Here is a 21,290-nt window from a genome sequence, read left to right as displayed (position 1 = left end):
TCCACGTGGTCCTGTTTAGCAGAAATAACTCCGACAGTAGGGCAGAGGGAGAAATAAGGCTTGCTGATGGGAGAGGTGCCCCCTGAATTGAGTGTGAAGGGCAGACAGGGCTTCACCAGGCTGGCAGTGAGCCCTGGAGCTTTCCAGGATGAAGGTGGGCATGGTGGGTGCAGAGAGCAAGGGAAGACCATGGACCCGGCGGGCTCCAAGGGGCTGAGGGAGAGTTAGCTGCACATGAGAGACCTCACCATCCTACAATGAGCTTGGTCTCATCCTCAGTAGAGGGACATAGTCAGCCAGGGAAGCAGTGTGGAGGCTGATTTTGAGGGACCAGAAAGCCTGGGCTGGGGAGGAGTTGGGGGCGGGGGGGAGACGGGCAGGTGGAAGGGAGTTCAAATGTGCGCACACCCAAAACACTCCCCACTGAGACTCAAAAATGCACAGACACGTCTGTGGAACCCCTGGCCTCAGTCTCCCTCAACTGTCAAGGATAAAGATCAAATTACATACCAAGCATACATTCATTCGAGTTTGATCAGGTGCCTACTCTGTGCCAGGCACTGAGGTCACGGCCATGTTCATTACAGCCACAGTCCTGTTCTCAAGGAGTCCTCACTCCAGAGGGAAATAAGGAGTCTCTTGAAGACTTTAGTGCCTGCCTTACTGTCCTCCCCTTATTGCTGTTCCTGTCACCAACGCTGGGCCACCATGCACTCAAGGATCGTGCCCCCAAAGATCCGGCCTCCTGGCCCCTTGACCTCAGTTCCACCTCAGCTGCTCACACCCTTGGTACATCCCAAGCCTCATCTTTATGACAGTGACACTCTACTGTCACTTCACAATGATACAGTCTTTTTTATTATTATTATTTTTTTATTTTTTCAGTCTTTTTTTAAAAAATAAATTTATTTATTTATTTTATTTTTGGCTGTGTTGGGTCTTCATTGCTGCACATGCAGGCTTTCTCTAGTTGCAGCGAGCAGGGGCTACTCATTGTGGTGACTTCTCTTGTAGCAGAGCATGAGCTCTAGGCGCGTAGGCTCCAGTAGTTGTGGCACATGGCTCAGTAGTTGTAGCTCTAGGGCTCTAGAGCACAGGCTCAGTAGTTGTGGTGCACGGGCTTAGTTGCTCCGCGGCATGTGGGATCTTCCCAGACCAGGGCTCGAACCTGTGTCCCCTGCATTGGCAGGCAGATTCTTAACCACTCTGCCACCAGGGAAGCCCATTTATATTCATTTTTATTTATTTATTTTTTTGCGGTACGCGGGCCCCTCACTGTTGTCGCCTCTCCTGTTGCGGAGCACAGGCTCCAGATGTGCAGGCCCAGCGGCCATGGCTCACGGGTCCAACCACTCCGCGGCATGTGGGATCCTCCCAGACTGGGGCACGAACCCGTGTCCCCTGCATCGGCAGGCGGACTCTCAACCACTGCGCCACCAGGGAAGCCCTATATTCATTTTTAAATTGAAGTATAGTTGATTTACAATGTTTCAGATGTACAGCAAAGTGATTCAGTTACATATATACATACATACATTCTTTTTCAAATTATTTTCTATTATAGGTTATTACAAGATATTGAATATAGTTTCCTGTTTTATACAGTAGATTCTTTTTGTTTTGGCATACTTTTTTTTTTATTACAAATCTAAACCTTTTTGTCTCATGGCTATTTTTGTGAGGTTCCAACCAGACTGTGGAAGAGAAAATCTTTGGAAACATCTAGGGAACTGGCCCTGGAGCTGCAGGTGTCCTGACCACCAGGGGGCACTGTGTCCTAGCCCAAGGCCTGTTTCTACCCAGGGGCTGTCTGTGCAGGGAGCTCTTAGTGGCACCATCTAGGTCTGAGCCCTGCAGGGGCCCAAGGAATGGGATCCCAGGGCCCTCTCTGTTGAAGGATTGCTAGGGGCCCCAGCCTGCCACTTCTTCCTTTGCTCATTTGCTGTTTCACTTTCTCAGTCCTTCCTTCATCTGTTCATTCATATCCACTGTGTGCAGGCACTGGGGAGATGCTGAACAAGACAGACAAGCCCCTGCTCTCACAGGAATGACTTTCTAATGGGGACAAAGGGCAATGAAGAAACAAACAATATAATGTCAAATGGTGGTAAGTGCTATAGGGAAAAATAAAGCAGGATAAGGGACTAGTGCATTATGCAGGTGAGGTGTCAGGGGGCTGCTGTTTTAGATAGGACAATCAAGGAAGGAGGAGGCAACATCTGAGCAGAGACCTGAACACAATGAGACAGCCTGTTGTTTAGATATCTGGGAGAAGGTGTTTCAAGCAGGAGTCACAAGTGCAAAGGCCCTGAGGCAGGAATACATTTGCTGTGTTGGAGGATTAGTGAGCAGGCCAGAGTGGCTAGAGTGGAGTGAGCGAGGGGGAGAGTGATGGGGGGTGGACCCAGTTTATCAGTGTCATGTATGTCTGAAAGACTTTAGTTTTAAGCACAATGCCAGCCCCCTGGAATGCTAAAAGCTGTGGGTGATGTGGTGTGATTTCTGCTTTAAAAATACCACTTTGGGGACTTCCCCGGTGGTCCAGTGGTAAAGAATCCACCTTACAATGCAGGGGACGTGGGTTTGATCCCTGGTCAGGGAACTGGGATCCCACATGCCGCGGAGCAACTAGGCCCGTGTGCCACAACTACTGAGCTCGTGCGCCTCAGCTAGAGAGCCTGTGTGCCACAAATTACAGAGCCCACACGCCCTGGAGCCTCTGCACCGCAACTAGAGAGAAGCCCGCGCACTGCAACTAAAGACCCTGCATGCCTCAATGAAGATCCTGCGTGCCGCAACTAAGACCAGATGCAGCCAAAAATAAATAAAATAAATGAATACAATAATAAATACATCTTTTAAGAAAATAAATAAAAATAAAAATACCACTTTGGCTGCTGCATGGAGAAGACTCTGGACTGGGTAAGGGTAGAAGCAGGGAGCTCTATCAGGAGACTGTTAAGACATCCAGGCATGAGACAAGTGTCAGGGACAACCATGGAAGCCAGGTGTGGAACAGATTGTGAAGGTGGAATTTGCAGAATCTGATGTATGACACAGAAGATAAAGGAAGGAAAACCATAATTTTTACTGGACCAGGCAGATGAATAGTATTGCGGGGTTTTTTTTGTTTTGTTTTTTTGTTTTTTGTTTTGTTTAACCGAGGTGAGGAAGGAGTTAGGGAGCTAGGGAAATTGCAAGTTTAAATTGGGACATGATGATTTGAGATATCTAGTAGATATCCAAGGTTTGACAAGCTGTTGGATACTAGAGTCTGGGGTTCTTGGAGGAAGGCCAGAGCTGGACATGTCAGTTGGGAGTCTTTGGCATGTAGGTGTTATTGATAGCCACAGAACAGGATGGGGTCCCAGAGAGTGAATGTAGAGGGGAAATATCTGATGGCCACTTTGAGAAGTAAATGAGACGCTGCCAAAGGAGGTGGAGAAGGAGCAGTCAGTGGGGCAGGAGGAAGGCATGAAGCCATGGGGAAGAGGGAGTGCACCTGGACCAGAGCTGCTCCTAGACAGGGTAAGAGGAAAGCTGAGAAACCACCATTGATTTGATAACCTGGAAGTCATTATAGACCTTTTGAAGAGGGAATTAATTCAGAGGACTGGTGGGGACAAGAGCCTGACTGGAGTGGGTTCAAGAGAGAACGGGAGGAAAGCAAGGGTGGCAGGGCGATAGACAACTCAGAGGAATTTTACTCTCAAGGGGAGTAGAATAAAAGAGAGATAGCTGGAGAGGGATGTGGGATCAAGAGAGAATTTCTTTAAAGATGAGAACGCTTACACCGGTTTCTGTAGTGAGGGGGTGATGCAGAAGATGATGGTGGAGCGGGGAGAATAGCATGGGCCATGCCCTAAAAGGAGTTGGGTGAACGCCTATTCGTCCACCCACACACTTCGGTCCCTGCTCAATTTCCCCCGCCGCCTGCGCTTAGCTGCCGGGGCTGAGCACTGGGGCAAAGTGGGGACGCTGACACCACCATTGGAGGCGCGGCCCGCTCTGCAGCGGGATACCAGGACACAGCCCATCGCGACAGTCAGCGCTGAGCCGTGGTTGCAGGGCCCCAGGCTGCTGACTGCCGGGGGTCGGGGGTAGCAGTCAGGGCGGGGCCCACAGGTCAGGATCGGGGCCGAGCCAAGGGCCCTTCCACCTCCGTCCGCTGCCATTATTTTCTGCCTTCGGTGGAGTGTTCTGCAAACTTAACTTCAAGCTCCCCTGTGTCCTCCTCCACTAACCCCACCTCGAGGTACCCCCCACACAACTCTCTACCAAATCCGTCCGATTTAGAAATTCTGGAGCCGCCAATGGCTGTGCCTTACTCCAAACTGTGCCTATCTTCACGGCGGCCCTGAGAGGCGAGTATTATTGTCCCATTTTTCCGAGTTGGAAACTAAGGTTCAGAGATGACTGAGGTCCAGATCTGTCTGGTTTCCAAGGCGGCTTTCTTTTCATTCCTCCAACGGGAGGCGCAAGGGGCCAGGAGAACGGCGGGTGGGGCTCCGGGGTAAGGAAGGTGTCCAGCAGCCCAGTCCCAGTCCAGGCCCCGTCCAGGCCCCGAGGGCCGTGTCTTACAGCTCAAAGCGAGATGGGACTTCGTGATTGGGCGGAGCGGAAGGATTGGGTGGGGCTTCCCACCGCCCGAGAGGCCGTGACTCTGACAGAGGCGTGGTATCTGGCTCCGCCCCCTTACGCGGGCTCAAAAAGGACGGCGGCCATGGGGGCGGGGTCAGAACTCGGGCGGCGGATCCCAGCGCTGCTCTTTGGAGATCGCCGCAGAGCAGCGCCCCGGCGGGGCCGGGCAGGTACATGCGACAGCGCGGGGCGTCTCGGGCAGGACCAGGCGGGGAGCAGAGGCCTACTGGGGACCACAGGAGGTACTGGGGGTCTTAGCCAGCTCTGCGCTTCCTCCGGTGGGCCGGAGCCCCTACCCCCGCCTTCCTGCGGCAAAGCCGGCTGCGGCGGGGCTGATTGGCGCCTGCGCCGCTCCCTACTCCCCGGACTCGGCCAGTGCATGGGGCCCGGGCGGGAGAAACTGAGTCACGTCTGGATGGTAGCAGGCCTGTGTGGGAGGCACCACCCCCACTGAGCTCCAGGATGAATCCCCTTCCTGGCCACGCTTTGGAGTCCCAGCCCCCACCAGCCTCCGCAGGGGCCGCGCCCCCGCGCAGTCCCCCCCTAGCGCCCAGGGGTCCCGCCCTGGCTCCCAGCAGCTTCGACTGGGCCTGGAATGGCTAGGACCCGCTCCAGCCGCCTCCCTCCCCACCCCTCCCCCTCGCGTCCGAAGCCCCTGTGTGCTCCCTCCGCTGGCTCTCCGCACAGTGTCAGCTTACACGCCTTATATAGTCCGAGCAGGCTGCAGTTGAGGCCTGCCTGCCGGGACCTGGGGGCGGGGGAGAGGAGCGCCGGCCCCGGACTGGCCTTGCCGTCCAGTCCGAGGCTCAAGGTTGCCTTGGGAGGAGGCCGTGCCAAATTAGCCCTGCGATCCACTCCTGGATGAGAGGAGCCTCAAGACTGGATGCGGGCTCCCCTCACCCTCCCAGTTCTTTAGGGAAGGGGGGTTGCCCCTGTCTTTCTAAAGTGAGGTCTGACAGCTAGTAGCCCAGCCAAACCTAACAAGGTGCCCGCCTACCCTCCCCCTGGGTGTGCTCAGCGTCTGCCCATGCCTGCCTGGCACTAGTCCGAGGCTGGTGTCCTGTGATGGGTCTGCCTGTGCACCCACTATGCATCACTCACCTTTTCTCTCCTCTCAGGAGCGGCACCATGGATTCCTTCAAGGTGGTGCTAGAGGGGCCAGCACCTTGGGGCTTCCGGCTGCAGGGGGGCAAGGACTTCAATGTGCCCCTCTCCATCTCCCGGGTGAGCCTAGGTTGAGGCAGGGGCTCCTTCAGGAATCTTTGGGTGCTCAGATCTCCAGTGAGTGATGGGAGGAGTCTGAGCAGGAGTGAGCTGAGGCCAGTAGGCCAGGAGGTGTCCAGGTCCAGAGATGTGGGCTCCTGCCACAAGGACTCCCAACTAGGCAGATACTGGGAAAGGAGCTCCCACACTTCCACAGCACTGCACTGTACCTGATGCCAGTCCACGAAACTCCTGGGGCCACCTTCAAGGCTCAGGGAGATGCCATTTCTGGAGGAGGGCTCTCCAGGAAGGGTCTAAGCTGCTTCAGGGAGCAATGCTTGGAGCTGGACCCCAGGCAGGGCACTCTGACTGCAGGATCTCACTTCATCCTCATTGCCACCCAAGGAATAGCAACTGTCATCCTGTTTATCCAGCTGAGATAACTTGGAGAGGTGAAGGGGCTCCTTCAGCGATTCCATGGCAAAGCAGGGATTGGAATTCAGGCACAGGGATGGCCTGCAGTTTTTGTGGGTGGGTGGGTTGCCTCTCCCCAGCCTATGTGAGGACCTTTATCCCAGCCACTGGTCCCATTCAGGATGCAGTGGCCTTTGACCCCAAGCAGGGGTTGGGACCGGGCCCTAGGGCTGTGACTTCAACTCCCAAGAGCCTGTTCTGGTGGGGGCGGAGCTGAGGGCTGGCTCCTCCCTATGGCAGGGGGATTGCCTTATAAGCCCAAGAATGCAGTCCCATGCTGGGATGGCCAACTGGTGGCTGGAGTCTGCAGAGCTGGAAAAAAGCTGGCCTAGGCCTGGACCCCTGAACCCCATGAGTGGGCCCCTCAGCTGATCGCCACCACGCTGTGGCTCCAGCTGTGGGGTCAGTTGTGGGACATAGAACAAACTGCCTGCACTGAGAGCACGAGGCCAGCCCTTGGGTTGGTGTCTCTGACTGTGGCCTGGGGGTCAGGAGGGGGTGGGGACTTCCTGTCACCATATCCGCTTGTCCAGAGAGGCCCACCCAGGCTCCTGGTGGGCAGGCAGCTATTGGCAGGAAGCCCAGGGCAAGCACAGCCTGGAGGGGGCCAGAGGGCCCAGCTAGAGGGGGCCCCAAGGCAGAGTCTGTCAGAGTTGGGCTTGGTGGCCAGGGCAGGCAGGCAGTCACTGTTCCCAGGGACCCTTCCACAGGGTTCCCTGGAAGCTGCCCTACCAGCAAGGTAGCCAAGGGCAGTGGTGTCCCTACCACATACACCTACCCCACACCCAGTTCTCAAGTCTTGCCAGCCCTGGAAACCTACCCTATACTCCCCTCCCTGGGAAAGTGCTGGCCAACGTGGCTGGGACCTTGGCTGACCTCTGAGCCTCAGTTTCTTCATTGGTGGGGATGGGCAACAAAGTAGCCTAAGGGGTGGACTTTCAGATGTGGCCTGTTGGGGGCACTCTGAGCCCAGGCTCCCTTGTCAGCAGCCCCAGCATGTGGGTGGGGCCACTAGCCGAGCCCATCCCTGGAGTTGGACCTAGGCCCTGGTGGGTGGGTGTGTGGGGTGGTCTTTTCTGAGCTCTGCTGGCACCCTTTCTCTCTCCTGACCCCAGCATGGAGGGGGGCAGGGAGGGGCTAGGGCTGGCTGTAGGCCTGGCCCTGGGAGATGAGGTAATGTCTGGGACTTGGGGGTTGGGCTGCTCAGTGGAGCCCTCAGGCTGACTCACCCCCTACTCCATGCAGTGTCCAGCCCCCTGGCTTTTCCCCTCCTTGGTCCCTTGGGCCCTCTTGCTTCTCTCTCCAGACACACCACACCCCCCCGCCCCCCCCCCGCCCCCCGCTTCTGCTTCTGTCTCCACCTCTCTGATCACTCCCCTATCCCTCCTGTGCTTCCTATCCTCCTCACTCCAGAGAAGGAAGTAGTCCCCAGCTCCCCATCCCCTCTCTGGGAGCCAACTGCTCCTGCTCAACCTGAGACCCCCCACCTCAGGCTTAGCCCACACCTCGCAGGAGCCAGCCAGTGTGGGTAGGGAGTGGCCAGACCAGGTTTCCCTTCTACTGACTCACCACAACCTTGAGTAAGTCACTTCCTTGCAAGGGCGTCACTTCCCCATGCCCATTATAAGGGGTTGGATTGGACTAGACGTAAGTAGGGGATCCAAGCCCTAAACCCAGCTAGGAGGTCAGGGGGTCTTTCCAGCCAGAGGGCTGACCTCTGAGTTGGGCCCTAGCTCTCAGCAGAGATGGCCTGGTAGGGTGGGGCCTTAGCGTCAGGGTCCTGGCCTTGCCTCTTGAGTTGCTAGCTGGGCAACTTGAAGCAAGTTACTTAACCTCTCTGTTTTTCCACGTGTAAAATAGGTATATTCCCAGACTCTACTCCACGGGGTTGTTGAAGGATTCAGTGTGTGGCAGTACTAGGTACTCAATAAACGTAGGCTGCTATTACCATTTAGCAGGTGAAGAAAGGGCCACCCAGCTGTCTTACCCTTCTAACTTCCCAAGCATGAAATAGAGCCATCAAACCCAGTTCTCCCTTCTTGCCCTAGTGCCATTAGTCTCTGCATCTGGTCCCTCTGCCATCTGTCTGGAACCCCTTACCTCCTCTCTCCCTGCCTCAACTGAGTCTGAGCATCAGCCTACCTGATGAGCCTCATGGGGCCACAGGCAGCCTGTACCCCTCAAATCTCACTGTGAATCTTCCTCCCAGCACTTCCCCACAAGCCTGCTCAATGCCAGGCCCCTTGCCAGATGGCCAGGCAGCCCTGTGGGCTTAGACTTATGAAGAGCAGTGCCACTCCTGCCTGTGTTGCTGCCACTAGGCTAGAGGGCTGGGAGGGCCCAGTGGGGTTCTTCAGGGTCACCTCTATGTGGACCCTGGCAAATACCCCACCCTGGGCCTTAAAACTGCTGTTGGTTCCTCCTAATCTCAAGGCCAAATCCTGGTTCCTTCCAGCATTTGAGGCCTTCGTAAATAGCTGGACTCTCTCACACCATAGGCAGCCCACCCCACTCTCCTTTCGCCAAAGCCCACCACTTCCCAGAAGTCATCCTGATGGTTTCAGCTCATGCTGGTGGTGACCATTCCTTCCAGCCTAGTATTGCTTCTCATTTGCCATGGGAACCAGGGATTCACAACTCAGAGCCTGAAGGATTGGGGGCAGAGGGTGATGTGGCGGTTGAGGGCTTGGGGGTGACATCCACATTTATTTACAACCTATGAAGCCCCAGCTGACATTTTGGACCCCATTCAGTCACACTGATCACCGGGAACCTAGAGGTGATGGGGCCTATTCCTGGTGCTCGAAGTGTTCCGGTAGATCCCTGCTGATGGCCCCAGGACAGGGTGCTAGGAATGTAAGAGGTCAATGAGAGCACCCAACAGTGCTCAGGGAGGTACATGCCACACACACAAGCCAGAGGGCATGTCTGGTGGGTGGAATGGCCTGGGAGAGAGGCCAGCAGGGGCCTCAAAAGGCTGCGGCTGGAGCTGAGAAGCTTGGGTTTTAGCCTGAAGGTGGCTGCTTGTTGATGTCAGCAGTTTCTGGACTGTGGGGAGGGTCCCTGGAGGTGAACAAATAAATAAGCAGGGTGATTGGGGCAATGGTGACGCTCAGGTGAGCCCCACCCCCTTCCAGATGGCTTTAGTATGCAGCAGCTGCCCAGAAATATGTTGAATGAAGAAGCCTCTGGGTTCTGCAAGTGGGGCAGCTAAGGAAAGGCAGGGTTGGCTGCTGTTGGCCTGAGTTTGGCCTGCAGAGCCTTGGGCCTCCATGATCCTCTGTCTCTCCATAGCTCACTCCTGGAGGTAAAGCTGCGCAGGCCGGTGTGGCCGTGGGCGACTGGGTGCTAAGTATTGATGGCGAGAATGCGGGGGGCCTCACACACATCGAAGCCCAGAACAAGATCCGTGCCTGCGGGGAGCACCTCAGCCTGGGTCTCAGCAGGTATGCGGGCGCTGAGCAGGCCTGGCAGGTGGGCATGCCATTGGGGCTGCCCATCAACACCCCTTTCCCTTCTCTTTTAGGGCCCAGCCGCCTCAGAGCAAACCGCAGATGGTATGTGAGGGTCTTGGGACATCTGGGTGGCAGGCGGGGTGGGATTGGACGTCCAGGCTGACCTGCCCTCCCTGGTGCAGCCTTGGTACCCCCATCCCTGGCCGGGAGTAGAGGGTGGAGGCCAGAGCTGGGGAGTCTGGGGACTGGGAGTTGAGCCGGGGGCTGCCGCACGGTCAGGGTACCACGCGTATCTGCCTGTCTGTCCGTCTGCCTGTCTGCCTCCCGCCGGGCCTGTGCTGCAAGCTGCACTAGTCCGCCCTCGCTCTCGGGCCGCGTGGGCTGAGATCATTGCTCCCAAATGGGCCCCTTGAAACCCGAGTCGCCCCTTCCTCGTAGCCTCAGGCCAGATGTGTGGGGGTGGGGCTGGAGCGCCGCAGCCCTCTCCGCGCCAGGGGGTCACCCCACTCTAGCCAGGTCCCCGCCCCTGCCCGCCCTGCCCGCTCTGTCTCCGCCCAGGCCCTGGCCCCCGCCGCGGACCCCCCGCGGTACACCTTTGTACCCAGCGCCTCCCTCAACAAGACGGCCCGGCCCTTTGGGGCCCCCCAGCCCGCTGACAGCGCCCCGCAGCAGAATGGGTACGTCCACCTGCCCGCCCACATCCCTCCTGCCCGCCCACCGCCCACGCCATCTGTCCACAGCCCCACGCCCGCCCGCTGCCCGCTGCTGCTCAGTCTGCGCTGTGCCCCAGCCCGGCCGGAACCGTGCGGCAGCGACCCCTGGCGGCCAGGGCGGGGACTGCAGGCACAGGGCCCCTCTGAGGGTGTGGCTCCTGCCTGGGCACTGTCCTCCTGGAGGCTCTGAATGAGGCAGCGCTCCCTCGCTGGTAGCCTGGGGTTGGGGTTTAGTGTCGGGCCGTCTGAGCCCTAGACGCTCAGTGCAGCCTTGCCTCAAGCTATTCTGACCCCTTGCCGTCTTTCTTCCTCCCCTTGTCTATTTCTTTGTCCCTTTATCTGTCCATGTGTCTATTTCCTTCACAGGTGCAGACCCCTGACAAGTTAGTGAGCCCCCTCTGCCTGTCCCTCTCTTTCTTCCTTTTGGCACTCTGGGTGGTGGCCCCTCCCCACCCTGGCTGCCCTCCTCTCACCTTGATTGGCCTCCTCCCCTCTCACTTACCTATCCAACCTCCCACCCAGCAGGGCCCTGGCCTTGCCCTTCCCCACTCTGCCATCACCGTAGCCCACATGTACCAAATCTGGGGAGGGGCTGCCCCCGCTGCCCACCCCAGCATGAGGTTCTGAGCCACACCCTCCCCACAGACAGCCGCTCCGACCGCTGGTCCCAGACGCCAGCAAGCAGCGGCTGATGGAGGACACGGAGGACTGGCGGCCGAGGCCTGGGACAGGCCAGTCCCGTTCCTTTCGCATTCTCGCCCACCTCACGGGCACCGAGTTCAGTAAGTGCCATCCCAGGGCAGGGCAGACTCTCTTCCTGGCCCCCAACCCTGGCCTGGGCTTAGCTGGACCCTGCTCCAGCACCCGGTGACCCTCTGCCAGGGCTCAGGGCTGGGGTGGCCTTCTGTCTGCTCTTGGTCAATGCCTGCCTCTGCCCTCAGTGCAAGACCCGGATGAGGAGCATCTGAAGAAATCAAGGTAACAGGACGAGCTCCAGCCCCTCTTTCTCACTTCCTGCCTCTCCCATTCCACCCACCATCCTGTGTCTGCTCCTGGCCATCCCTAGCCAGGCTTCTCCATTCTCCTTCCTTTCTTCAGTCCTCCCTCCCTTCCTCCCTTCCTCCCTTCCTCCCTTCCTCCCTTCCTCCCTTCCTCCTTTCCATCTCTCCTTCCTTCCACTTTCTCCTCCTTCTCTCTCTGCCCCTCAGGGAAAAGTATGTCCTGGAGCTGCAGAGCCCACGCTACACCCGCCTCCGGGACTGGCACCACCAGCGCTCTGCCCACGTGCTCAACGTGCAGTCGTAGCCTGGCCCTCGCCGGCCGGCTGCCCTCTCTGCCTCCTCTTTCTGTTCCTCCTCCCAGGCACCGCCTGCCCCCCCCACCCTTGGTGCCTCCAGCTTCTGCCTACCTCACCCCTCCCTTTCCTGCCCCTGGACTGAGCCTCCTACTGGCCTGGCCTCGGCTGCCCTCCTGGCACAGGGCCTGGCTCCATCTGACACTGTCTTCACTCTTTGCCCTATGGTACTGCTGTCTGCCAGGTCTGTGCTGCCTTAGGCAAGAAAATAAATATGCTCGGCCCTGCTTTTTCTGCCTCTGTCTTCTATCTTTGTAGGCTTGGTTTGCATTTGGGGGTAAGGGGGTGTTAGATGGATAAGATCCAGTATGGGCCCTGCCAGTTTGGGTCTCAGTGGGTGGGGGTACCCAGAAAAGGGGGCCCTGCCATCAGAAGGAGACCCAAGAGTTGCCCCAGAAGTGAGAGCCCTGCTCCATCTCCCAGCCCTGTGCCACAGACCAGCCAGCTGGACCCTGGCTAGGAGAAGCTGCCCTACCCACCCCTACCCCAGTGGGACCTGGAGTCCAACCCAGCAGCTTTCATGCACCCACGCATCTCCCATGGGGCCAGCAGGACCAAGGTTGGGGGGTGGAGCCATGCCAGGAGCCTTAGCCGTGCAGGGCCTTGAATGGCAGATCTTACAGCCAGGTGCCCAGGACAGAAGCCCCAGCCCCAGCTTCAGCTACACCCCAGGAACCCTGGCCTGGTGAGAGAGAGTGGGCTCGGGCCTGGGGAAGGGTGGGTAGCCTCCAGAGGCATGGGGGTGGGCCCCTCCAAGCTGCCCCGGGGTCTCCCCACGGTCCTGTGGCGTCCCTGGGCACCCCCCTGGAGTCACTTTCCTGGCCTTGGCAGGCCCTACCACCCCCAGCCCCACCAGCCGCCCGCCCTGGGCTGTGGATCCTGCGTTCGCCGAGCGCTATGCCCCGGATAAGACCAGCACGGTGCTGACCCGGCACACCCAGCCAGCCACACCCACGCCCATGCAGAACCGCACCTCCATTGTGCAGGCTGCCGCTGGAGGGGGCCCTGGAGGCGGCGGTGGCAGCAATGGCAAGACTCCCGTGTGCCACCAGTGCCACAAGGTCATCCGGTGGGTGGCCCTGTTCCTTTCCTACCGTGGTCTTTCCTGACCTCAAGTCCAGCCCTGGTGTCTTTCTGATCTCTGCTCCCCCATCTGTCTCCCCACTCATCTCAGCCACCCCTGCGGGAGGATGAGGATTCGGTTCCCTATTGGAGTGAGGATAGGGACCTGGGCTGGTTCCTCAGATTCTGAATCCCGCACTCGTTACCCGCAGCCCACCCATCATTAGCCTCTGTTCAGCATTTGTCCTGGTAAAATGGAGGAAGTGCCAATGACACATCCAAGCTGCAGCCCTAGACTCGCTGCTCTCTGGGCAAGGAAGGGCCTCCCCTTCCCAGCCCCTCTGCCTCTCTCCTTCCTGCTCACTCTGTCTCTCTCCGCTAAGCCTCTGAAGTCCCTCCCTCTCTGCACTGCTACCCGGGGCCCAGCAGAGTCACACAGCCCCCCAGAATCAGTGTGACAGTGTGCCTTCGTAGTTCTCATCCCAGGCCCTGCACTGCTCTAGATTCCTGTCAGCTCTTAGGCTCTGTGAAGCACACCCTCCTTCAGACATCCCCATTTCTCTGGGACCTGCAGGGCCCTCCCCAGGTCAGATGGAACAGGCAAGCAGGACAGGGTGGGCACCAGGCTCAGCTCAAGTGCCCACTGGTCTTCAGGACTCACAGGCACTCCAGGCCTCCTGCCCCCACCAGGGCACCAATTCCCTGGGTTCAACTTATTAGGCCCAAATCAGCAGCTCTCACCCAGTGTAACCTTCCTCCCTTTTCCAACACTGCCCCTCTCCCTCATCTCCTGTCATCAAAACAGTGCAGCTTTGTCTCTCTTGCTGTGTGACCTTGGGCAAGTCACCCCCCAAGCCTGTTTCTCCCCTATTTGGAGATGGAGAGAATGAACTTTCCCTTCAAGGCTTCATAGTAGGTGTTGGGTAAACCCCGTGGGGTTCTGGCCAGGAACCCCGACTTCGTTTGCATCCATTCCCGCTCACTGCCCTTGCCTCCCGCCAGGGGCCGCTACCTGGTGGCACTGGGCCACGCGTACCACCCCGAGGAGTTTGTGTGCAGTCAGTGTGGGAAGGTCCTGGAAGAGGGTGGCTTCTTCGAGGAAAAGGGCGCCATCTTCTGCCCGCCCTGCTATGATGTGCGCTATGCACCCAGCTGTGCCAAATGCAAGAAGAAGATCACTGGCGTGAGTGGGGCTGGCGGGTGGCTGGGAAGGCAAGTCTGACCCTTGAGTGTTGAGAAGTGTTGTTGAGCAACTCCTGAGCCTGGGAGCTCTCCCTGCAGGAGCCTATTGGAACCTTACCAGCCTAACAGTCGGGCTGCTATATTGACCTTACTTTTCATTAATCAGCATCCTCTTAACAAATGACCTAAATCCTACTCAAAAGGGCTCAAGCAAGAGAGTGTTGGCGCAAATAATCAGAAAGGCTGAGGGGTGCTAACTTCAGGCCCAGCTGAATGCGTATCCCGGGGTCATCAGGAGTCTTTCTACTACTTGCCTCTGGTTTCATCTTTGTTGGCTTAGTTCCCAGCATGCTTTTCCCTAGAAAGCGGCAAAGATGGTGCCACAGTGGCTCCAGGGTTACATCTCTCCAGGTTAGCACCACAAAATGAAAGAGAGCATCTCTGTGCCAGTTGATGTATAAAGAGTCCCAGTGCTGATGCCCATCTCTGAACCAAGCCCCATGACTCTAATTGGCCAGGCCTGGGTGACACCCCCTCCTGGAGTGGGGTCTGGTGGCCTTGCCTGAACCACAGGACTGGTTCCTTGAAAATAAAACCAGGATGACATTACCCAAAGAAGGGAGGTAAGTGCTAGTCAGGCCAAAACAAGAGATGGCTGCTGTGTGGGGATTGCATTCAGCTTCGGTAATAGAAAACCCCACTACAGAGGTTGAAACAGAAGGGGTAATATTTACTTCAATCACAAGAATTCCAGGGGTGGAATAGCAGCTCAAGGATGCCTTTAGTCTTTTCCTCTTTTTAAGTTCCGAAACCCTTAGCATGTAGATCTTTGTCCTCAAGTGTATTGTATCATGGTTGGGGCAGATGCTTTCCTTTAATGAGGTTTTGCCTTTTGACTCTGGAAGAAAAACCAGGAACTTGAATCTTTATCTCAGTTGTTGGAATTGTTATCCTGTGAGCACCTGGGCCATGGGGGAAGCTGGCAAATCCAGTATTTTAGCTTCTGTCCTCTGTAAGGAGAAAGGCAAAAGAGAAGGGGGTTGTGACAGGCTTTTGGGAGGCTAATGCACAGTGTCTGCCACCCCCCTAGTACATAAGAAAACGGGAAACTCTGAAAGATGAAGATGGGCTTGAAGGACACAGGACTATTGATTTGCAAAGCCAGAAGTTTAGGCTCAAAACCTTGTGATTCAAAATGCTGTTCTTCTCGCTGAGGCTAAATATGCAGCATAGCCTGGCCTCGTCTCCTGCAGGGCAACCTAGCTGCCACCCAGAGCTGGGCTTGAGGGTGGGACTTGAGTCAGCACATGTCATGGGTTAAGAGTGATGCACTATCTACCTTCTCCCATTCGTTCTCTTTACTGAGTGTGGGCAGTATGCCCCACGCTAGGGACACCTCGTGAAGAGACAGGCGTGGCCCTGCCCCCAGGAGCTCACACAGAGGAAGGGGACTCTGAGGGTGTCAGGGGCTCAGCAGCCTGAGGAAAGGGGAGCATAACAGGCAGGGTGACAAGTTGAGGGGGTTTCAGTTGTACCTGTATGGAAACTGAAGTCCAGAGAGAGGCAGAAATTGCCCAAGGCTGCAGAGCATGAGGGCCGAGCCAGAGCAGCCCCAGGCACTGCTGACTTTCAGCTTGGGCTCTTCTTGCTGCTCATGCTTCTCCCCATTTCTGGATTCATAGGCAGAGCTTCCAGATGTGGCTAGAGAGCTCTGTAGCGATGGTTATGTTAGTGACGATTACCTTGACCGCAAGTGATAGAAAAAATAATGGTGGCTATTACTCACCTAAGAAAGTCCAGAGGTGGGCAATCTGGGACTTGTAGGCAGATCCAGGCTCCTGGATCTTGTTTCTCGGACATTCTCAACATTGGCTTACTTACCACTCGTAGTCCAAGGTGCCGCTTGAGCTTCAGGCAAAATTTCCTCGTTCCAACCAGCAGGATGTTGGAATGAGAAGAAGGTTCTTGGGAGCCATCTTTAGAAGATGCTGCCACCCAACCCTTCTGCTTCCATCCCATTGCCCAGAACTCAGTCGCATGACCACACTGAGCTGCAAGGGAGGCTGAGAAATATAGTCTGGTATAGATATGTGCCCAGCAAAAAATGGGGGTTCCATCAGTAGACTGGAAGGGAAGAAAGGATATTATCACAGTCTTGTGTTGTGGGTCATTTACTATGTGTAGGCATCCAGCTAATCATACTACGAAGTCAGTTTGATTATTCTCATCTTATAGATGAGGAAATTTTGCCCAAGATCACAGTAATTTCTCCACCAGCCTAGGCCATACCCTGTTGGACTGTTCTAGCAGAACGGGTTGGATCCCAGGACCTTTCTTAAGCTGGCATCTGGGTTTGTTTCCCACAGATCAAGGCCCTTCTGTTCGCTGATGGCCCTGCCTGTGTTGCACGGCACTCTCGTCCCTCCCTGCCCCAGTTTTGGGTGGGCAGGGTTATCACCCAGGCCGCAGATGAAGAGGCAAGGCTCACGGAGCCTGACTGGCTCCTAGGTCCTAGAGTAAGCCCAGAGTAAGGTGGCAAGCCCTGTTCCTGCCCCAGCCCAGGCCAGTGGTTCCACAGTGTGGCCCAAGGGCCCTCAGCTTCCCCTCTTGCAGGGACTCCAGGGCCTGACAGACCCCAGGAAGCTCCTACCTCACCCTCCCATGGGGCAGGAAGCTAACCTTCCCAATTTACCACGTGCTTTGGGCTCTGCCTGTGCCTGGTGCTTGGGACTATGCCTGCTCTCGGAGCTCAGAGTGAAGCATGGGGAGAGAAACACAGGACAATCAGGTTGTTTCAGCAGAGTTGGAGGGGACACATTAGAGGGGACCTGTCCCCTGGTCTGGGGACCCTCTGGAACACTATGCTCTCAAGGCTCACCACTCACCACCAGCCCCCCTCACTCTGTGCTCCAGCCACATGGGCTTCTCCATTTTGCCAGTGTGCTGTTCCCTTCACCACAGGACCTTTGCACAGGCTGTCCTCTGCTAGGAATACACTTTAGCACTCTTTACCTCATTTCTTCTCATCCGGGACTCAAATAGCACTTCCTCAGGGGTACTTTCCCTGATACCCACCCTCCCCACCAGCCCAGGCTCCCCACTGTTTGCTCACTACCTTCCAGTCCTGTTGTCCCATCTCTTCCCCAGGGTGCACTTCATGGGTTGGGACCAGGGCTGTTTTGCTCACACATTATGCTGTGCCCAGTGTATAGGAAGTGGTCAATTAACACTTGAAGGAGTGGATGGAAGTGGCCTCTAAGCTGAACTTAAAACATGAGTAGGAATTAGCTTGGAGAAGGATCAGGGGAAAGTGCTCCAAGAGGAGGAAAGAGCTGTGTCACAAGGCAACACCCAGGGAGGGTGTGAGATGAGGCGGAAGAGGCGGGCAGGGGCCGTGTTAGAAGTTCAGAGCTGGGGACTGCTGAGGCCAGTGTGCCTGGCAAGCTTCCCTGGGGCAGGGGGAGACAGCTAGAGGAGAACTGAGCTGCTGGCCCTGGGTCAGCATGGTGGGATGGGAGAGGCAGATAGATTTAGGAAGTTTTGGGCATAAGATAGGGAACACTGGCTCACGGGTTCTTCTGGATACCGGCAGAGACCTGCCTCCCTGCCCATGCTCCCACTGGGCCCAGCTCTGGGCTCCCCATGCTCCTGCCAAGACCATGTTCTATGGGCTCACAGCCAAGTTCCTTCCCCCAACCCTTTGTCTTATCCTTGCAAAGAGGCAACACCAGGCAGTGGGAAGGGCCAGCTTTGTAGCGAGCCAGACTTGGGCTCAAAACACATTTCCACCATCTATTGGCTGTATGACCTGGGGCAAGTCACTTTCTCTGGGCCTCACTAAAATGGGGGTGACAGTAACTTCCTGGCCAGGGTTTGAAAGGTAACCCTTTGTCTTATCCTTGCAAAGAGGCAACACCAGGCAGTGGGAAGGGCCAGCTTTGTAGCGAGCCAGACTTGGGCTCAAAACACATTTCCACCATCTATTGGCTGTATGACCTGGGGCAAGTCACTTTCTCTGGGCCTCACTAAAATGGGGGTGACAGTAACTTCCTGGCCAGGGTGGTTGAAAGGTATATGTGAGATGTGACAAATTTTTTTTTTTTTTTTTTTGGCCACTCCACACAGCTTGTGGGATTTTAGTTCCCCAACCAGGGATCAAACCTGGGCCTTCAGCAGTGAGAGCATGGAGTCCTAACCACTGGACTGCCAGGGAATTCCTGTGACAGATTTTACAGAGGTCACACGGGCCAGCTGAGAGCTAGGTGCTTCCCACGCTTATGTCTTGTCTTACTTGGTCCACATTGTTTCATTTTTAAATTAATGGCCAACACTGAAAAACTGGATTTGACTTTAACACCTACATTTCCACCTGAGCCTTCCAGGCGTTCCTGAATGAAGTGGTCAGCACCACCCCCGCAGGGAGAACAGGTGCTCTCCCACAGCACAGTCCCCACCTGGCCCTGGCAGGCACTGGGTCTGGGACCCCTGGCTTTAGACGTGGGACCATCTTTACAACACTCATGCAAAGCTGGGATTAGGCTCTCAGTTCAAAAGGGAAGGAGCCAAATGTAAAGAGAAGGTAAAGCCGTTGGGCAAGCCACACAGCTAAGGTCTGGCCGAACCCAAAGATCTGCCCCCCTCTGGGCTCCACACTGCCTTCTGCCTGCTCCAGATAGGAATGCTGCTGCCCTGGTTAGCCCGGGGGTCCCAGCCCCAGGGAGAGCTCAGCCCACCAGCAGCCTCTGCTTTGGCAGGCCTCCAGTGGAGCAGGTTAACTCAACTCACGAGCACTTGTGATGCATACCCATGGACCAGGCACTGTTGGGATATACCTACTAACAGAACAGTTGGTATTTCATGCCCTCCTGGACCTTACACTGGATCAGGAAGAAGAGGGGGGTGGGGAGCAGACAATAAGCAATGACAAAATAGGTAAATTACCTGGTAGTATGTTATGGAAAAAAGGAAAGCGCTATTGGGAGTGTAGCTTTGGGAAGGCGGGCTGGCCTATGAACTGGTGGTGTCAGAGTGGGCCTCATGGCGAAGGTGACCTTTGAGCAGAAACTTGAAGGAGGTGAGGGGTGGGCCTTGCAGGTATCTGGTGCAGAGCAGTCCAGGTAGAGGGGACAGCTGGTGTGAAGCCCCAAGACGGTGTGCCTGGTGTGTCAACCAGGGGTGAGAGGCCATATGGGGAGAGCAGAGGGACAGAGGCCAGACTTGCTGGCCTCTGGGGCCTTCCCAGGGCTTTGGCTTTTGCTCAGAGAAATGTGGACTAAGCAGGAATTGGGGCAGAGAAGGATGTGGCCTGGCACAGGTTGATATCAGTCTGTAAGGGCAGAGGGAGGAGCACAGAAGCCAGTTTCATGCAGTCTTCCAGGTCAGAGGTGCCCAAGGCTCACATCTCACGTCAGGGAGGCTGTGAGAAGTGGTCAGAATCTGGACGCATCTTGAAGGTGGACCCAGCAGGATTTCCTGGTGGACCTGAAGTGAGGTGTGGGAGAAAGCAGGGAATTTGGTTCACGCAGATGGAGTTGCCATCAACTGAGATGGAGACAGCTGTAGGAATGCGAGAGGTTTGGGGTGCAGAGATTGGGAGCTGAGCTTTAGACGTGGTGTGGTGGACAGCCACAGGGAGACCTCAGGGTTGGAGAAAGAAAGTGGCAGCAATGCGTGTGCAGACGTAACATTTACCCTGAAAGAAAGAGGACCCAAGCCTGCTTTCCTGTGTCCCTGGCTCTGGAGAGGAGGGTGCTGAGCTGCCAAGTGACTGTCGCTTCCTCCCAGGAGATCATGCACGCCCTGAAGATGACCTGGCACGTGCATTGCTTCACCTGTGCGGCCTGCAAGACACCCATTCGGAACAGGGCCTTCTATATGGAGGAGGGGGCCCCCTACTGCGAGCGAGGTATCAGGTGGAACAGGCAAGGAGGCGGGGCTGGGTGAGGGGGCGGGACGCGGGCAGGGGAGAACCCAGGGTCCCCTTCCTCTCTGTGTGTCTCCAGACTATGAGAAGATGTTTGGCACAAAATGCCGAGGCTGTGACTTCAAGATCGATGCTGGGGACCGCTTCCTGGAGGCGCTGGGCTTCAGCTGGCACGATACATGCTTCGTGTGCGCGGTGAGTGCCCCTCCTCCGACTCAGGCCCCGCCCCCAGAGCCCTGTGTTCTTCATCAGCCTCCCTCCCACCCCTGCCTCTGGGATTCCTAAGAGCTTGGGAAGGGGTCCCTCTTGCCACCTCCAACCCCATGTAACTGGACCTTGGCTGTTCCCAGATATGTCAGATCAACCTGGAAGGAAAGACTTTCTACTCCAAGAAGGACAAGCCCCTTTGCAAGAGCCACGCCTTCTCCCACGTGTGAGCCCCTCCCACCCACTGCTGCCCACCCTGCCCTGTCCAGCTGGAGGGGTTGCTGGTTCTGGAGTCATCGCCCCAGATTTCTGGGTAGGGCCAGCAAAAGTTGCCCAACCCCGACTCTTGGCCTGAGCCTGCGGTTCCCCGAGCCCCTGCCCACTGGCTTCACCTCCCCCCACTCCCTCCACCACCTCCGCACACTGGTGCTGGCCACACCGGCCCCTCTTCACGTCCAGTGCCACAATAAACCTGTATCCAGCTGTGTCCGGTGTGCGCTTCCCCCTACGCATCAAGAAAGGTGGGATCTGAGGCACGTAGCAGGGTGGAGATTAAGTTTTCCAGGGCTTACCATCCTGGTGGTCCTGTGATGGGGACACGGAGGATGCTCAGTCAGCAGGAGGAGGCAAAGGGGAATCGCATGTGCTGGGCCCAGCACCCGCAGAAGTGGGGGGCACCTGGGCTGGCCTGGCGTGGAGGTCAGAGAAGAGGAGTTGAGGGGCATCCTCAGGGATGGGACGTGGAAAACAGTACACCACAGTGAGGGCCTAGAGGGACCGCTGCCATCCGTATGCTGCAGGCAAAGAAGGTGGGGCTGGAGAGGGCAGCCCTCCCGTCCAGGAAAGCCACAAGTGCCAGGACGAGGAGCCAGGACTGCTTCCTGAGGGCAAGGTGGCGGTGGGGAGATCAGGGCACAGAAGTGTTCAGGTCTGTGTTGTAGAAAAAGCCCCGAGAGCTGTAAGTGGGGTGAACAGAAGGAGAGAGACTGGGAGGAGGGGCAGGACTCAGGGGAAGAGAAGAGCAACAAGCCAAAAGGCAGAGACGGGATCCAGTGACAGGTTCCAGGGAGCCCAGA

At 56.7% G+C, this 21,290-nt stretch overlaps 1 protein-coding gene across 3 annotated transcripts; it reads left to right on the top strand.

Annotated features, from left to right (window-relative positions):
* The first annotated feature begins 4,739 nt into the window (after window positions 1-4,739).
* PDLIM7 (PDZ and LIM domain 7) lies at window positions 4,740-20,701 on the top strand. 3 transcript variants are annotated; one of them, XM_007463104.1, is made up of 13 exons: window positions 4,740-4,811; window positions 5,760-5,865; window positions 9,613-9,764; window positions 9,845-9,875; window positions 10,853-10,869; window positions 11,132-11,268; window positions 11,428-11,464; window positions 12,464-12,525; window positions 12,672-12,909; window positions 13,905-14,085; window positions 19,869-19,989; window positions 20,087-20,202; window positions 20,358-20,701. In XM_007463104.1, the coding sequence occupies exons 2-13, from the start codon at window positions 5,770-5,772 to the stop codon at window positions 20,442-20,444; spliced, it is 1,275 nt and encodes a 424-aa protein (XP_007463166.1). In that variant the 5' UTR covers window positions 4,740-4,811; window positions 5,760-5,769; the 3' UTR covers window positions 20,445-20,701. The 3 variants fall into 3 exon arrangements, with proteins under 3 accessions (XP_007463166.1, XP_007463165.1, XP_007463167.1); XM_007463103.1 differs by lacking the exon at window positions 10,853-10,869 and adding an exon at window positions 10,332-10,450; XM_007463105.1 differs by lacking the exons at window positions 10,853-10,869; window positions 12,464-12,525; window positions 12,672-12,909; ... (2 more) ...; window positions 20,087-20,202; window positions 20,358-20,701 and adding exons at window positions 10,332-10,450; window positions 11,695-12,067.
* The last annotated feature ends 589 nt before the right edge of the window (window positions 20,702-21,290 follow it).

This window comes from Lipotes vexillifer, unplaced genomic scaffold, assembly GCF_000442215.2.
Source record: "Lipotes vexillifer unplaced genomic scaffold, Lipotes_vexillifer_v1.1 scaffold514, whole genome shotgun sequence".
In the NCBI taxonomy this organism is placed as follows: domain Eukaryota; kingdom Metazoa; phylum Chordata; class Mammalia; order Artiodactyla; family Lipotidae; genus Lipotes; species Lipotes vexillifer.
Note: the sequence above shows the minus strand (reverse complement) of the source record. Positions and strands in the feature narration are given on the sequence as shown.

Coding starts and splice junctions, on each gene's coding strand:
- PDLIM7 (XM_007463103.1), top strand. CDS start 5,770: ATGGATTCCTTCAAGGTGGTGCTAGAGGGGCCAGCACCTTGGGGCTTC. Junction 11,465..12,463: donor GAGCATCTGAAGAAATCAAG/GTAACAGGACGA, acceptor CAGATCTTACAG/CCAGGTGCCCAGGACAGAAG. Junction 12,526..12,671: donor ACCCCAGGAACCCTGGCCTG/GTGAGAGAGAGT, acceptor TGGCCTTGGCAG/GCCCTACCACCCCCAGCCCC.